Below are 18307 nucleotides of genomic sequence, written 5' to 3'. Positions count from 1 at the left end.
TCTGTGGAATTTTGACGACTCGATATCCAGGTCGGACATTTTAGACAAGATCTCAGTCACTGGGGATTGTGACGAGGCTGACGTCAAGATCGGCAATGTAAGACCGTTGCGGAACGGACTAAATTCCGTATGGATAAAGTGCCCGTTGACTACCGCGCTCAAGATTTCCGACTTGGAGCGGATAAAAATCGGATGGACGGTGGCCCGTGTGGAGCTATTGGAGAAAAGACCGGTCCAATGCTTTAAGTGTTGGCGATTCGGTCACGTGAAGAACACTTGTAGTTTCCCGGAGGACCGCACTGGGTCCTGCTTTAGATGCGCGGCCAGGGATCACCAGATCGGTCAATGCAGTGCAGCTCCACACTGCGTTGTCTGCGCCGAGGCTGGGAAACAGTCTAGCCATCGCTTGGGCTCGTCATTTTCCTGTTTCGGAAAAGAAGGAAGATTAAACTCGCAACGAAATAACAATGGATAACTCGAAACTCCAGATTATCCAGATTAACTTAAACAGAAGTCGGGAGGCACAAGATCTCCTCTTCCACCATGCTGAGGAACTGGGAGCTGCGATATGCGTGATGTCGGAGCCCGCCCGCACGCCGAGCTCCCAGCAATGGTTTCGCAGCGATAATGGACTTGCCGCTTTCTTTATTAACGGTCGAGCTGCTCTTCATCCCGCAGTCTTGATCGCGAAAGGCCATTCTATTGTTGTCATAAGATACGGCAACATCTATATAGCATCTTGCTATGTCTCGCCCAACGTCGACTATAATGGATACGCTGGCTTTCTGGACGAGTTAACCACTTTGTGTTCCGGTATCTTGAACAAACATCTTCTTATTTGTGGAGATTTCAACGCCCACGCAAGACTCTGGGGTTCGCGCCGCCGGGACTTTAAGGGCGACCTACTCGAGGACTGGGTGGCTCAGGCCGACGTTCGCCTGGCAAATGTTGGGAATTCGCCTACCTTCATGTCCGCCCAAGGTAGCTCTGTTATAGATCTCACCTGGGCTTCCCCAAGCCTGTTAAGGAATCTTCACCACTGGACGGTTCGCGATGACATGGAGTCACTCTCCGACCACATCTATATTACTTTTGACATTTCTGATCGTCCTCCGAGAAATCCTATAACAAGTCAGGCTCCACGTTGGAGCTTCCGTAATATGGATGTGGATCTGTACAAGAAGGTCCTCGAGTGGACATGTGCTGTTACTCCACTTGACGACGAATATATGCTTCGGTTTGGGCCGGATAAGTGGATTCACCGGAGTATCATAGACGCTTGCGAGGTGGCGGTTCCGCGAGCCCGGAACCGCGAGCACGGAACATATTGGTGGAGCCGGGAGATCGCGGGTCTCAGGAGATCGGCGATTGCGGCTAGGAGAGCGTGGTCGAGGGCCCGTAACAAGGACACGCCTGACGAGGTTGCGCGGAAACGTATGGCCTTCCAGTTGGCAAACCAAGAGCTTAAGTCAGAAATCCGCAAAGCCAAGACTAAGTCCTGGCAAGAGCTGGTCAGGACTCTGGATGACGACCCGTGGGGCTTACCTTATAGGATCGTGATTAATCGACTGCGTAGGTCAACACCCGGACTTACTTATACTCTTGAGCCGGATGTATTGGAGCAACTTCTAAATAATTTGTTCCCTCCTGGCAACCCACTGAGAGATTTGCATTTGGACGGTTCTGGTGAACGCGGGTTACTGTGCCGCGGGTTACTGTGGACGAGGTTTCAGAGGCCATAGATGCAAAGAAGAGTTCGAGTACGGCCCCGGGACCTGACGGTCTTAAATTTGCGGCGCTTAAAAGGCTACCTCCGGGCATGAGACTAAGACTCGGCCAGTGTTACTTATGTCTGAAGTATGGTATCTTTCCACCCGCGTGGAAGACAGCCGATTTAGTGCTGATTCCTAAGGGTGAGGCTACTCCTCTGGGTCAGGTCCCGAAGGCAAGGCCAATTTGCCTGCTTAATGAAGTGGGGAAAACTTTTGAACGCGTCATCGCCGGCAGGATGCACAACTTCTTGGAGGAGAATCCACCATCCGATCTATCGAGTAATCAATTTGGCTTTCGCAGGGCGCGGTCAACTACCGACGCTCTGCGCCTGTTTAAGGAGATTGTCACTGATGCACGTGATAATGGCCGGGTCGCTCTTGCCTTCTCGTTGGACATCGAGAACGCGTTCAACTCCCTCAAACTTCCGGGGATCAGAAGGGCCTTGCGGGTCAAAAATTTTCCAATTTACATCCGTAAAATAATTGACTCTTTCCTTACTAATAGAAGGGTCAGGTTTAACACCAGCGAGGGACGACGTTTCCGTCAAGTAAATAGAGGCGTCCCACAGGGATCTGTTTTGGGTCTTCTATTGTGGAACTTGGCGTATGATTACGTCTTGAGAGCCCTGCTATTCGACGATTGCCATCTTATCTCTTTTGCGGACGACACTTTGCTGGTGGTGGTTGCCGATGACTTCGACGATGCCCGTCAGTTGGTCATCGAGTGTCTGGAGAGGCTCCTCATAAACATCCGTTTTTTGGGCCTCCGCGCGTCCTGGTCTAAATCTGAGGCCATGTTTTTTGGCCGTGTACCGCGGAATTCATCCTTTGAATTTGGGGGAGTTAAGATTTGGATTAAGAATTCTATGAAGTACCTGGGTGTCTATATCGACAACAAGTGGGCTTTTAACACCCACTTTAAGTATCTGGCGGAGAAGGTCGGCAGGGTCGGGCGAGCGCTGTGCGGGATCCTCCCAAATCTTAGGGGACCCATCGAATGCAAGCGTCGACTCTACTATAGTGTTATAACATCTATTATCTTGTACGCCGCCCCTGTTTGGGCTGACGAGCTGCGAAATTCTGGCAACAAGCAACGTATCCTGCAGCGAGCTATTCGACTCACGGCCCAGAGGACCATAATGGCCTATAGGACGGTCTCGTACAAGGCGGCTACTCTGCTTGCGAGAATTCCGCCCATCCATCTGTATGCCTCTTTTATCAGCCGGGTGTATTATCGTCTCAGGGAGCTTAGACGGACCGGTGCCTACACAGTGGATTCTCCGTCGGACGTGCGTACGGAGGAGGAGTCCGTTCTCAGGAGAGAATGGGCAGCACACTTGGAGCGCGACGTATTGCCCGGAAGAAGAACCAGAAATGCGATATTGCCTAACCTGGTTGCTTGGCTTGAAAGGCGGACTGGGTTTCTGACCTTTCGTGTTACTCAACTGTTGACGGGGCACGGCTGCTTCGGGGCCTTCCTTCACAGGATCGGGAAGGAGGAGTCCCCGATCTGCCGCTACTGCGACAGCAATGTGCCTGATACTTCGGAGCATACCCTGTCGGATTGCGACAGATGGGGTCTAGAGCGTGGCGAGTTGACGGTTGCCCTCGGTCAGGATTTGTCCCTGGCAGCCGTTATTAGAGAGATATGTGGCTCGCGCGAGTCCTGGAAGGCCTTTTCGACCTTTGCGGAGAGGGTCATGAGCCGCAAGGAAGAGGACGAGAGACTTAGGGAGCAACAGCGACTTCATCAGGATCTTGCGGCGGAGGACGACGACCCAGACCCTCCGACTTAAATTTATATTTCCCTTGCGAGATTTATTATTGTAATTCGTTCTTTTGCGCTCTGTAAATGCCTTTTATATATCGTGCGGCGTGGGTCCTTCGTGGGCTCTCCCGGTTTTTTTTTGGGGGGGGGGGCGTGCGCCGGTCGTTCTTTGGGCTGCTTCCTTCTCGGGGTCCGGTGTGTCTCCTCTGGCGACGTTCCCGGATCTCTGGGGGGGGAGTTCGGCCTTGGGGCGGCCGGCGCTCGCTGCCTCTGGGATGCCTGGGACTCTGCGTTTTCCCGCGAACATTCTCTTTTGTATCGAGGAGCCCGCTCCTCTTCTGGTCGTGGGTCCTCCCTTGGGGTCGGCCGGCCGTGGGTCCGTCACCTGCCGCTGTTTGGGCTCTGGACTCATTGCTCGTCAATGGGCTCCACGAGCCTTTTGTGGTGTCGGGGCGCGGTTGGTCGTCCCCTGGGGGGGGATCGCTCGATCTGGGACGGTGACTCCTCGTTATGTTTTTCTTCGCTCCCTTTACCTGGTTTCTTTTGGGGTCGGGGAGGGTGAGCGATTTTGCTGTTGCCGAGCACTGCGATGGTTTGGCTCGGACAGGGATGGTGTACTGGTGCCTCCTGCTATTAGTGATGGGTTTTTGTGACTGAATCCTTTTGCGCGGACGGATCGATCTTCGATTCGTACTATTGGTGGTGGGTCGTGACTCTTTTGCGCGGACAGATCGGCTTCGATTCGTGTATTGGTTTTGTAATGTGAAGTTCCTCATCCGGATGAGGAATTTCTGTTAGTTTTGTCCTTCGTCCACCTGGTGAACGATCCCGATCCTGGATTTCGTTTTTTCTCTGGGGGAATGATCTCGTAACCGATGAAGAGATCCCACAATGGTATGGCTACCCGCAGCCACTATCATGCGGTTTCTCCGAGGTGGCCGAATGACGGCACTTGTGCCAATGTCATTCGACTAGAGAGCCCTTCCCCGGGGTTCGCGAGTCCGGTACCGGTAACCTTTCGTTGGTCTTCGTCTGGTTTACGTTTCATTGTCGCCTCTGCGTGAGGACTGTTGCGTGATGTGAAGTGTACCTCCGGTGTTCCATGTCACGTGACTTGTGTCCCAAGTGCTTTGTTTAAGGGAGAGGATGTTTAGTGGGTGCAAGTCCCACATATCCTGACGGCCGGGGTCAGGAATGCGCGAGGCATTTTACCTCTTCCTACGGAAACCAAAAAAAAAGATGATGCGGCGAATCTCTAGCGGGCCGATAAACTTCGGCGCGAACTTTGCGTTAAACGCCGCGCTTTTGTTGGGCAGCGGGCGGTCCCGCTTCCACATCCATTCTCCAATTCTCGGTCTCCATTCTCGGCGGCGGAGGTTGTAGTGTTTCTCCTGGTGCTGAAACGCGCGCGCCAACTGGATTTTTACGAGTTTGTATGCCTCGGTCAAGTGGCGGAGGAGTGTCGACGGCGGGATCGGAGCGTTGCGCGGCGCGTTTTCCCCGGGGCGTCGTAATTCGCGGCCGTGGTTTAGGTACGCGGGCGTGTAGCCGGTCGCGTCGTGCGTCGCGGTGTTGTACGCGAACTGGAGCTCGGGTAGGTTTTCGTCCCAGGTTTTGTGCCTCTTTGCGTATTGCGCGATCATTGTCTTAATTACGCGATTCGTGCGTTCCACGGGGTTGCAGTGGGGCGCGTATGCCGGCGTGAATCGGTGATGAATCCCGCACTCGTCTAGCAACTTTGCGAGTTGTTTTGATTTTAACTGAGTGCCATTATCCGACAGGATTTTGTCCGGGCATCCATGACGGAGGATAATGGCTTCAGTGATAGATTTTACGATGGCCGGCGCGGTGGCTCGTCGCAGCGGTCGGAGCTCGACCCACTTCGTGAATCGGTCTTGCATATTCAAGAGCCATACGTGGCCGGCGGCGGATCGCGGGAGCGGGCCGACGAGGTCAATGGTGACCTGCTGCCAAGGGTGGGTGAGGGTGGTTGGGTGCAACTGGCCGGCCGGTTTCTCTTTCGCGACTTTGTGCGCCAGGCATGTCGGGCATTCCCTTACGTAACGGGCGATATCGCGGAACATGCCGGGCCAGTAATAGCGGAGTGCGACTCTCGCGATCGTCTTAGCGATCCCCAGGTGGCCGGCGGTGGGTGCGTCGTGGTACCGTTCGAGGATTGTGGCGCGCTGGTCCTTTGGGACGCACTCCTTCCATTGTTCGCCCGCCGGAGTGTCTTTAAAGTCCAGGCTGTGGAGCACGTGCTTCCACAGCCGTCCGTGATCGATTCGGAAGTCGGGCACTTCGTGCGGAGTGGCTTCGGTCGCGTGCCACATACGCGTGTACCACGGGCATTTCGGTGCAGAAATGCTGAGGCTTTCGGGTTGCCTTGACAGCGCGTCGGCCACCTTGTTGAGGGTCCCCTTACGGTACTTGACGTCAAAATCGAACTGTTGCAATTCGAACGCCCACCTCCCCAGCCGGCCGGACGGCGATTCTATCTTTTGCAGCCATTTTAAGGATTGGTGATCCGTGATCACCGTGAACCGGTATCCTTCGAGGTACCCGCGCATTCGCCTGATGCCCCATATCACCGCTAGGCACTCTAATTCGGTGGCGCTGTAATTACGCTCGGTGCTATTCAGGGTGCGGCTGGCGTACGCGATCACGCGCTCTCCCTCGGGAAAATACTGCGTCAGCACGGCCCCGAGGCCGGTGGTGCTGGCGTCGGTCTGCAGGTAGAATTGGCGCGTGAAGTCGGGGCAAGCGAGCACCGGAGCGGTCGTCAGGACCCTCTTCAGCGTCTCGAACGCGGCCTGCTCGGTTTTCCCCCAGGTCCACCGCGCCTGTTTGCGGGTCAACGCAGTGAGCGGCGTGGCGAGGGTTGCGAAGTTCTTAACGAACCGGCGGTACCACGACGCGATCCCCAGAAATTGCCGGACCTGACGGACGTTCTGCGGGGCGGGCCAGTTCGCGACGGCGCTGACCTTTTCGGGATCGGTCCGAATACCGTCGCGGTCAATGATGTGGCCGAGATATTTAATTCGGTTGACGCAGAACCGGCACTTTTTGGGGTTGATCCGCAGATTGGCCTCGCGGAGCCGGCGGAACACTTCGCGCATGATCCTTAGGTGTTCCTCGAATGTCTCGCTGATGATTACTATGTCATCCAGGTAGACGAACACGTATAGTTCCAACTCGGGGCCTAACACGGTGTCGAGCAAGCGCTGAAACGTGGCCGGCGCCGAATGTAACCCGAACGGCATTACGGTGAATTGCATTAAGCCTTTTTCCGGGACAGTAAAAGCGGTTACGGGCCGGCTTTCCGGTGAGAGCGGCACCTGCCAATACCTGTTTTTTAAGTCAAGGGTCGTTAGGTATCGGGCCCCCCGGAGTTTATCGAGGGTCGCGGTGATCTGGGGTAACGGGTAGGCGTCCTTTTCGGTCACGTCGTTCACCTGGCGAAAATCGATGCAAAACCGCGGTTTGCCGTCCTTCTTTCGCACAATGACGACCGGCGAGCTCCAGGCGCTGTGCGAGGGTTCGATGACCCCGTCGCGAAGCATTTTGTCGACCTCGGCGTCGATGACAGTTTGCATCGCGGGGTTGCGTGGCCGATACCGTTGTTTAATCGGACGGTCTGTCTTTACGCGGATAACGTGCTCGGCACGGTCGGTGGGGCCCCGCACGGCTTCGAATTGCGCCAGTTCGTCGGCCAAAAAACGGCGGAGGCGTTCGTCCTCCGGTTGCGCGCCCCCCTCGGGTAGGTGCTCTACGGCGGCGGTCCGCGTCTCCGTGTTCGGTGCGGTCGGGGACGGTATGGCGAAGTCTAATTTCATTTATAAGTCGACGCCGAGGAGCGTGTCGTACTCGAGCATTGGCATGATTTGAAATTGATGCCAGAACACCCTCCCTTGTATTGTTATTGGAAACGTTATCAAGCCCGGAACGGTGGTGCTTGACCCGTCGGCGAGGTACACGCGCCCGTCGACTGGTTGGATCGGAAAGTCACGGGCGAGCCTATCGGCGGTGCGTGCGTTTACGAACGTCGCCTCGGATCCGGTATCTAGTAAGGCGTCGACTGGCTGTTTGGCTACCATGACGGTTAGGAACGGGCGCGGTTTGTATACTATTCGGAGGACCGGGGGACGGCCGCTTCTTCCCCGGCCCGAGCGGCATTTCCCGGCGGCGGGTGGCAATTTTTGGTAAAAACGCCATCCCGGCCGCACTGCGAGCAAAACCGGCGCGGCGGTCGTCGGCAATCAAAGCGGGTGTGACCCCGCTGTTTGCACCGCCAGCAGCATTCGCGACGGTCGTAAGCTGCGGCGGCGACCGCGGGTTTCGGCGTGATGACTTAGCGGGCGCGCGTCTGTTCCTCGATGTGTTCGAACTCTTCCGCCAGGCGCAGAATGTCTCGGGTGCGGATTACCGTGTCGCGGCGAATGTACATCTGGTACCGCGGATGCATATTATTGTACAACGCCTCGATTTGGTCGTCTTCCGCGAATCCGGTGGCCCGCCGCATCATCGTGAGCATTTCGGTCGCGAATTTCCGGTATGGCTCGTCCGGTTTCTGCAAGCGAGTTTGGATTTCGCGGACTAGCGTGGCGCGATACCGGCGCAGCAGGTAATATTCGCGAAAGTCGGCGCAAAAGTCCTCTCACCCCTGCCAGTTGGGGCGGTTGTTCCTGCACCAGAGAAGCGCGTCGCCCCGGAGTAATTCGGGTAGCCCCATTAGTAATTGCGCGCCGGAATAGTTATAGGCGTCTTTCAGCTCCTCGAGCCGCTCGAGGAAGGTCACCGGGTCTTTCCCGTCGAAGTGGCATCCCCATTTACGTATCTGATCCATGACCTGGGCGGGGGTCTCGCTGGGCCGGTCATTCGCGGTCGGGCGAAAGGGCACGAACGGCGTCATCATTGCCGGTGACGTGTGGAAGGGCACGTTCGGCGATAGCGGTGGGCGTGTGTCGATCGCCGGTAGGCGTAGGTTTTCGGGCAGGTGCACGGAAATCAGGAGTGCATCCTGCGGCGGGTTGTCCCCCGCGACGGTGGACAGAGCCGTTTCCGGGTGTTCGGTTACGTACGCGCTCAAGCGTTGGCGCAGCTCGTCGACCGAGCCGTCGGGGTCCAGTTCGAGCTTGTCGAGCTCCGCGCTCAGCTGGCTTTTCGCCAATTTATATATCCACGATTTCGGCATGCTGTCTCTTGATTACTGTCTCTCGGAACGGATCAAAACGGTCCCTGTTCGGGCGCCATGTAACGGCTTAACTTTGTCATCGAACGCGGACTAGTTTGCCGGGACGGGAGTTCGACTGAAAGGCCCAGAGACAATAACCAGTGTGATTGCATGCGAAATGATTTATTCGGTCTTAGTCTACAAAATGATGTAAGCGCGGTATATTACAACGGCGGGGTAGTGCAGGCGCACTCGGCGCGATGCGGCGCGATAGCGAAACGCGGTGTTACAATAGCCTACGGACTCGGTATATTACAACGGCGGGATAGTGCAGGCGCACTCGGCGCGACGCGGTGCGATAGCGGAAGGATAGTGCAGGCGCACTTGGCGCGATGCGGCGCGATAGCGAAAACGCGGGATTACGATTGCTTATGGACTCGGTATATTACAACGGCAGGATAACGCGGTATTACAATCGGTTGATAGCGCGCGTGGAACCGCGTAGTGTATAAGCGGAGGATTTCCGGAGCCTCGGGGCGGCGGCAGCGAGAGCCCTCGTTGCGAGGCCGAGTGTGCTCGACCCCGCGTAACCGTGCCTTCGGGGTTAGTTCTGATGGAGTGCGGGAACACCTGAGAGCCCTCAATCGAGGCTCGGAGCACCGGACCTCGTTGGTGTGTTCCCTAAGAGTCGGGATAGGTTTCGTCCGGAATAGCGGTACGCTGGATATTAGACGAAGTGACTGTCTCTTGTCGGAGCGTCGGTTTATATAGCGCTCGGCGCGGCGGGTTCGCTAGGAGCGGCCGATCGTCGCGTTGTGGTGGGGCGGCGCGACGCCGCGCTCGTCCTCGGTGCGGCTCGGCTTCCGTCGTCGTTTGTCGGGAGGCACCGGTGCCGCGCTTGGCCCGCGCACACGGTGTATTTGAATAAAATTAAAATGTGGGCGCACCGCGCCCTGGTCTTCGCCCGACTGATCGTCGGTCGGGCGGCATCCGGTGGTTGTTAGCCGGGAACAATGCTTGGCGCACGAGGTGCATCGTTACAAGTTTAGTCTTATTCGAAATGAATTAAAAAGACATCTATTTAATTTTATAATTTCTTAGATATACAATAACTTTGAAGAGATTCAGGTGATTATGTTCTGTCATGGTTTATACTCTGATTGTCATTGTGATTTGTATCACCTTCTTGATTTTCAAATATTCGCGATTGTTTTGCTAACATATTACCTGACTCGTTATTTTCTGTGTTACTTTCATCTTCGGAATGTCTGCTTCTGCACGGCGGACCAGTCTGTGTTCTCTCTAAATTCTGTCGTTTTTTCTGTAACATCTAGAATAAATAATAACAAATGAAAATGTAAGCTTTAGATAGTAATTGATTAAAATATAAGTCATAATTTTCCGAGATTTCAATAGCAACGACAATATCAGTAACAATAACTGTACCACTGATTGCTCATTTTCATCTTCTGAAAACAGGTCCTCAACATTATGCGAGGACTTTGTACATTTTTTGGATTGCGTTTCATTTGAAGGCGCAGGTTGTGGTGATATTTCGTGTGTAGAATGATCTGTTGTATCTTCATCATTGTCAGATAGTGGATTTAAACATTTTCTATTACTTAAAAATTTTTCTAGTTGCTGTTTCCCATTATGTGCTTTACCTAATTTTTTTAGTTTCTGTTTCATAATCTATAAGCAATAATACTAACATATTATTTAAATTAATGAAAACTTTTTAAAATTTAAGCAAATTAATTTTTACGTTGTCAAATATATATTAGAAACTACATATAATGAAGATGTAAAAAACACTAACTTATAAAAACAGGAACAAAATATTTTTTATGTGCAAAGTTTAAAGAATTTTTTGAGTAAATAAAAATCAAATTGAAACAGTTAATTGTTTATCTTTAAAAAAATGTAAAAACTTTTAAGGCTCCTGGGTACCGACCGCGGCCATTTTGAAACGTGATGTCATCAGAAGCAAGTTACGGTGACAATTGCAAACTACTGTAAAATAAAGAAATCTTTCAATAAAAACACACTACAAATCGTTTTAACACACTACAGTGTGCTATAGCGACCTACAGTGTGTTTTAATCAAAATATCTTTTTATTTGACAGTACATTGCAATGTAATTTTCGTGTAATTTCTCGCTTCTGACGTTACGATTTCAATATGGTCGGCGAGGGACCAGGAGCCTTAAACTAACATGTATGTAGAATTTAATGTACTTGTATGATCATTTTACCTTAAACACTTACTTTGATATTCTTTTTTGATGTTTTCTGTTTTTCTTTCATTTTTAATCGCAGTTGTTGAAGAGCATCACTATGGCGTTATTTGAAAATTTATATCTTTCTTCTTTATTTAATAAATGTTCTTCACCTTAAAAAAAAATTATTTTTCATAAATAATGCATGTTTTTTACTTCATAAATTTTATAATTATTACAATTTATAAAAGTTTGCGGATAACTAATATTTTTGTATATGTAATATATAAATGTAAGTAGTTGAGATAAACTGAAATTACTGATATTTACAAAACTTATTACTGATTTTAGAATTTTATTTATTTTTTAAAGAGATATTAATATAAAAAATATTTAACAATTCTTAGAAATAATGAGTCATTACTAATGACAAATAAGAAAGTAAATCTTTAAAATATGCTAAAAGGTAAAAAAAGGCGCCAAGTACACGCGCAATGTATGTTGTAAATCTAAAAATCTTAAATGGTAGTAGCTTTATTTCTTCCTAACAAAATAATTCACAAAATTGCTTTACCTAACTCAACCCAAGTGATATGTATAGTAGCTTTATATTTTTCTCCCTAACAAAATAATTCACAAAATTGCGTTACCTAATTCAACCTAAGTGATACGTATTTCAAAAAAAGATGTGAAATCTTTAAATTGCGCCAATTGCAAAGAGAATATATATACTTTGAAAAATAATTGTTGTGCAACTACTTTTAAAAAATAAAACAAAATTGTGTTACCTAACTCAGCCCAAGTGGTATGTATCTTTGTATTCCTGAGAGTCTTTCTATCAACCCAAGTGGTAGTAGTTTTAATTCTCCTTGATAAAATTATAATATTACAAAGAATTATTTTAATCACAAAGAATTAAAAAGGTAATTATAAAATAAAAATATTTAATTAAAATAAAATAAATAAATTTTTCTTGTAAAAAACTTGGCGCTGCTTTTTTAAGGTTTAGAACTGTTCGCGAAATCGCTGATTAATCCCGGCGATGGAAGCGGGATGAGAAAGACGTGCGTGGAAGGTGTTAATTAATTATTCTGTAATATAAAATGTAACTCAGAATAATTAATTAACACCTTCCACGCGCGTCCTTCTCATCCCGCTTCCATCGCCGGAATTAATCAGCGATTTCGCGAACATTTCGTCCTTCGAGCCGGATGCGTGAAACTTAAAGTGTAGCTCGGACACAGATCATGTGAACAGGGCATGCCTTTCACGACATGCCACGGACATTATCGCGCGCTTCCGCGAGTGAAGTACAGACATTCTCACGCGCGCTCGCGAGTGTTACACAAACATGTTCACGCGCTCCCGCGAGTGTAAATAGACATTTTCACGTGCTCAATACATGACCCTAACGATTCTCGATTCGCATAGTGTTTTCCTTACGCTTCTCTCGAACGTTCTCGGTTCGTGCAGCATTTCTTACACGTGTCTCGACGTTTCTCAGGTGTTTCATCGTGCGTAGCTCAGGGACGGCTTAACATGACGGAACCCGCACAGGCGGGTACGGGCGGTGCGGAGACCACGACGCCGCTGCTCGAGGTACCACCGGCTCGCACATCGGAACGCCAAGCCTCACCCGTGCGCTTGTCCACGGAGCTCATCCTAAATGAACCGCCTGGCGACGGTGCGGAATATTGGCGACACGCTGCCAACTTGTGCAGAGGACATGCCGTTAGAGGAGGTCATCCAAATCTCAATGCATCTCAAAGAAGCGAACAAGGCGTTTCTCAAGGAGCACGCATATTTTGAAGTTACTTGGCCGGCGGCGCTCATACAACATAAATGCTTAAAAACAATGTTCACTCCACGACGACGCTATTATATGGCTGCACGTCGCGTTATTGCGAAGATCAAGGGCGCATATCCAAACCATCGCAGTCCTCGCGTGACACTCAGCGGCTGCCGGACATCAACATCCCGTCGTTCAAGGGCAATTACGCTGCATGGCCCATGTCTCGCGACCTATTCAAGGCCGTTATCTACGACAACCGACGCCTCACCGACGTGGAAAACCTTCATTATCTGCGACTCTCACTTGAAGGCACACCCGCTCAGCTCATCTCCGGACACAACGTCCACTCATGTAAAGGCTCACGGGGGTGCAAGAAGTGCACCAACCGACATCACACGATGCTGCATGAGGCTCATCAGTCGAACTCATCAGCGAAGCCAACCACCAGCTCAACTGCGACAGCTCAATAGGAAAATGGTGCAATCGTTGCTCACTTCTCTTTGGCCCGCTCACTACACTCAACATTACTAGCCACGGCCCTGGCTCAGATCAGCTCATCAATTAATACTCAGCGGGTACGGCTTCTCATCGATTCAGGTTCAGAACTTACATTTGTTTCAGAATCTCTCGCTCGTCAGCTCAACATTGCTCGTCATCATTCCGTCATTCTCATCACTGGAATTGGTGGCGGAAAGGCGACGCAAACTCGAGGAGTTGCATTGCTTAAGCTCCGCTCACTTCACTCAAGATCAGACGTCATTATTGAAGCTCACATTCTGCAGACGTTAACGAACATCCTGCCATCCTTCAACGCTGCACCACAGGATTGGCCGCATCTCACCAAGTTGACCTTGGCCGATCCAGATTTCCTTACACTACAGCCAGTGGATATTATCATTGGAGCTGACTCATATGGACAGATCATTAAGCCCAACATCATCAAACAAGATCCATTGATGCCAATTGTTCAGCTCTCAATTTTCTGATGGCTCGTTCTCGGACCTGTCGACACATCATCATCGGCATCTGCTGCAGTGCATCATGCATCGATTCAGGAGAGGGAAGATGCTCTCGACGAGTTACTGTCGAGATTTTGGACACAGGAAGAAGTGCCTGCGAGCAACAATCTTGATCTCTAGATCATATATATATTTACGTATGGCTTTGATTCTAATTTGATTAATTAATTAATTAATTAATTTACTCAAAAATCATATCAGTTTACAGATCGCTTATTCGGGAGCTGAGTTCATAACGTGATTTATTTATTAATTCAATAATTTATTTATTTATTCTATCATTAAATTATTAATACATAAATTAATTAATATTTAATGATAAAATAAATAAATAAATTATTGAATTAATAAATAAATCACGTTATGAACTCAGCTCCGAAACAAGCAATCTGTAAACTGACAGGAACTTTTTCTATCGAATAAGAGTTGATGCGGCATTAGATGTGACAGAGACTGATTTTGTTTCAGAAGCTGCCAAAGAGTTCCTCGAGCGTTATAAAGCCAGTAAAGAAGGCAGGAAAAAGCAGTTACCAATATTGTCCTCTTAAGACGTGTCCATCAGGTAAGTCGCAAGACAAAATACTTGTTTATGAAAATGAATGCTGGTCTCTCTCAATTCATTTATTATAATATTTTTTATTTATCAAGAGACACGGTAGTGTCTCGCGCCAAGTACACGCGGAGCGAGACCGACCGTGACTCTTTTACGCGACGCGACGGGTTGCGAGTACCCGAGATGTTGAGATCTCGATAACGAGTGAACGGATCAAGTTCTAAGTAGGCTTGATCGATAGCTTGGGGTCCAATTAGGGGGGGGTTTCTCTTATAATATTCCGCTCCGTGCCCTACGAGCGGAGATATTGCGACGCAAAGTCCAAATGTGAAAATTTTTTATTAAGATACTTCTTCTTCTACTTCTAACGCCGACGTCTTATATGATGACGTCATAATCAGAAACGTTACTTTCACTTTTTCGACACTGGCGGCTAGCGGCGTTAGTATCGCAGTGCAGTGCAGTGCAGACAGTGCGTTCGTTTAGCGCGCTGTCAGTCAGTTCATCAGTTAACCTATTTCGATCGATCGAGAGACACGGTAGTACACGCGGAGCGAGACCGACCGTGACTCTTTACGACGCGACGCGACGATTAATTCAAGGTATTTAGTGAATCGGAGCTTTAGCTCTCTTCGACGAGCTGTAAACATATCAATGAATTCTATTTCTTTCCGCAGGTATGTTCGACAAAAAGAAGAATGGCACTATAATAAACGTAACGGAATTCCAAGCTCTTTACAATTACATAAATTCTTGGCTCGGTGTATTTCGTGGCTTTGACCACGATAATTCGGGCAGTATACAAGAGAATGAGTTAAACGCAGCTCTAACACAAATGGGCTATATATAGGTAGGCTTAGTCCGGACTTCATTCAATTCCTTATAAAAAAGAGCGATCTTCGTGGTCATCAGTCCATTACTGTGGATCAGTTCATAGTATTGTGTGTTCAGATACAGAGGTTTACAGGTAATTAGAAATGTTTACATAAAAAGAAGAAAATTTTATGATAATTTTGATATCGTTTATTAATCTAATTAGAGGCCTAACTATAAACATCCGTACGTGCAATGGTTTGATAATATTTAGCATGATTTAAGCATGTTTCTTTAACAAAGATATGTTGTATGTTACAGAGGCATTTAGGACAAGAGACACAGATCAAACTGGATCGATTACTATTGGATTTGAAGAGTTTCTGGGAGTAGCTCTTAGCTGCAGCATATAACGTTTTTATATTTTTTAAATAACAATACAGTTAAAATATTTTTTACACTTGTGTATGCTGAAAAGCAATTATTATTGTTTAACTTATGCTACAAGTGCTCTATTTTTCTATCTTAGAAGATAATAATGTAAAACGTGGGTTTAGACAAGTAGGATCTTAGGCTTATGAGAGATTTGTTTGTTCTTGGAAATTTCTATTTTCTTCGCCACTAAGCTTTTAGTGAGGTTTATTTATGTTTAGTTATAATGATAAAATTAAGATTTTTAATATATGAGAAGCACTAAAATTATGCTTCCTACCGATTCCGCTGATCAATACCTCAAATGACAATGAAACGCGTTTATTTTACATTCATGCACGTTAATTAGATTTAACATTTAATGTGTTATATACGATAAAAGCTAAATGACTGGTGTATAATATTTTTACCATTTAAGTAACACTTGTACTATCCAAATTTTTTTACATTTATCATACGTGTTTACAATTGCTATCTTTATAAAGATTTATTTACTAGTACAAGGTTTATAAATTTACTGTCTTTATGTGGAGATACAGATAGCTTTACCTGAAATACACATGAAAGTAAATAGGACTTGACATAAAGGGTTTTTTTTTACACAGATTCTTTGAGAATAATGCAAATGTTTGTTTTTCAAATTTACGAGACTATAAAATTGTATTACTCCACATAAAACTGGCTCGGGAAAGAATACAAGAAATTGAACGATAATATTATATGTATAAACATGCTACAATGGCTGCGTTCAACAGAAAGAAATTATTTTAAAACTATTGTATATCGAAGGTACGCTGCATTAATGTTGAGATTAATGCAATAATTGGTTATCCTTGGTATTTGTAAAGAATCGAAACTAATAGTATAATTGTCGATTATGGTAGGCGTTATACCGAAATAAGAAATAGTAAACTATGCAGGAGCGTTGATCGATTATTTTGTCAGTGTAATAATATCTTGATACTCGGATGCGCTCGCACGTGCAAATCGTCCTATTTCTCGATCTCTTCGTTTTTATGATCGCGTTTTACGTGCTCGAGTGTATTAAAAAAAATGAGAAAAAAATGACATAAAACATAAAAAAATGGCACAGCAGTTTCACGGGACCGCATCACACGGTAATCGAACAGCTTTTTATAATCGATATTCCTCACGTGCTCGGAGCGACGTGACCGATCTCTCGAAAGGACGAAGTATAATCTCTAAGTACTATTATATCATCAACACGCTCATACAATGAGTCACAAAATTATTTATTTCTCAATTGCAGACTTCAAAAGATTGATACTCTTTTAGGATAGGATATTTTATGGATAAGTATATTTTATATATTATTATACTTGACAAGAATGCGTGGGATCAAATTCTTTCGCCATTGTTACATTAAAAATAACTTACAAAAATTACAGATTTATCGAGGTATTTATTTCACAAAAAACTAGTCCAGAAAAAATAATAAAGTACATGTATATAGTTTTCTAATTATAATCTTAAAATTATAAGTCAAGAGACACGGTAGAGTGTCTCGCGCCATCAAACATGAGAAAATCTTATGATAAATAAATAATACTCGGATGTGCTCGCACGTGCAAATCGTCGGCCTATTTCTCGATCTCTTGGTTTTTATGATAGCGTTTTACGTGCTCGAATGCATTAAAAAAAATGAGAAAAAATGACATAAAACATAAAAAAATGGCACAGCAGTTTCACGGGATCGTATCACGCGGTAATCGAACAGCTTTTTATAATAATTAATCGATATTCCTCATGTGCTCGGAGCGACGTGACCGATCTCTCGAAAGAACGAAGTATAATCTCTAAGTACTATTATATCATTAGCACGTTTATACAATAAGTCACAAAATTATTTATTTCTCAATTGCAAAATAAAAAAAAAATGTTTTCGTCATGAAACAAAAATGGATATTTTTATGATTAAAACTTTAGTTAAAACTTAAAACTGATGAATGATTAAAACTTTAGTTAAAACTTAAAAACAATGGAATAAATTATTGGATCCGCCAGTGCGTAGATATAATAATCGAGATTAAGCGACCCAACTGACCAATTTCTATTTATTCATTCGTCTCACAACGTTTCGACCCCGATTGGGTCCTTCTCAAGTGAGATTATACATAATTACGCAATAATATCATGCGTCGCAAGACGTTGCGCCCAAACCACATCATGCAAACGCCACGCTAGAACGAACAAATTGTCAATATAAGTATGTCAGATATAAATTATGAAAAATCCTCTTTATAATTCTTCCTCTTTATAATTCTTTTTTAAATTTTGACCATAGCAAATGAATAGTAAATACCAGTAAGAAACACATTCCTGACAGGGTCCTGAAATTTCTAAGTTTAGGCGATAGATTCGCTCTTCCTATCAACCCGAAAGATAAGGCAGACCGAGTGCGGACAAGTGTAGATATAATCAAGAATTTTGAGTGTAACGTCCGTAAATTCAATGAAGATCGGTTGGAGGAAGCACGTACCCGTATAGCTAACTCATTATATAAATTTTTAAGTAACGACAAACACATCAAGTATATAGACAAATACATATCGCAGGAATTTAAATATTGCGCAGGGTTTCTCCGGGAGAATAGTGATATCTTTGTTACTAAAGCTGACAAAGGCCAAGTTACCGTAATTATGGATAAGAATACGTATTTTAATCAAATAACCGGGTTGCTCAGTGACAGTTCTACATATAAAGAATTAAATAAGAATCCGATTAATAGAATAACTACAAAGATTA

General features: G+C 46.7%; 1 protein-coding gene and 1 long non-coding RNA gene across 2 annotated transcripts; both read left to right on the top strand.

The window, feature by feature from the left end:
- The first annotated feature begins 575 nt into the window (after nucleotides 1–575).
- LOC139823957 (uncharacterized) lies at nucleotides 576–1742 on the top strand. Its single transcript, XM_071796423.1, has one exon. The coding sequence runs from the start codon at nucleotides 576–578 to the stop codon at nucleotides 1740–1742; it is 1167 nt and encodes a 388-aa protein (XP_071652524.1).
- Nucleotides 1743–14843: 13101 nt separating this feature from the next.
- On the top strand, nucleotides 14844–16150 carry LOC139823973 (uncharacterized). Its single transcript, XR_011734955.1, has 3 exons — nucleotides 14844–14898; nucleotides 14974–15263; nucleotides 15431–16150. It is a non-coding gene; the product is annotated as an uncharacterized lncRNA (long non-coding RNA).
- Nucleotides 16151–18307: the final 2157 nt, after the last annotated feature.

This window comes from Temnothorax longispinosus, unplaced genomic scaffold (assembly GCF_030848805.1).
Source record: "Temnothorax longispinosus isolate EJ_2023e unplaced genomic scaffold, Tlon_JGU_v1 HiC_scaffold_23, whole genome shotgun sequence".
NCBI classification, from domain to species: domain Eukaryota; kingdom Metazoa; phylum Arthropoda; class Insecta; order Hymenoptera; family Formicidae; genus Temnothorax; species Temnothorax longispinosus.
Note: the sequence above shows the minus strand (reverse complement) of the source record. Positions and strands in the feature narration are given on the sequence as shown.

What these genes read in the sequence shown, in the direction of transcription:
- LOC139823957 (XM_071796423.1), top strand. Translation starts at nt 576, where the DNA reads ATGTCGGAGCCCGCCCGCACGCCGAGCTCCCAGCAATGGTTTCGCAGC.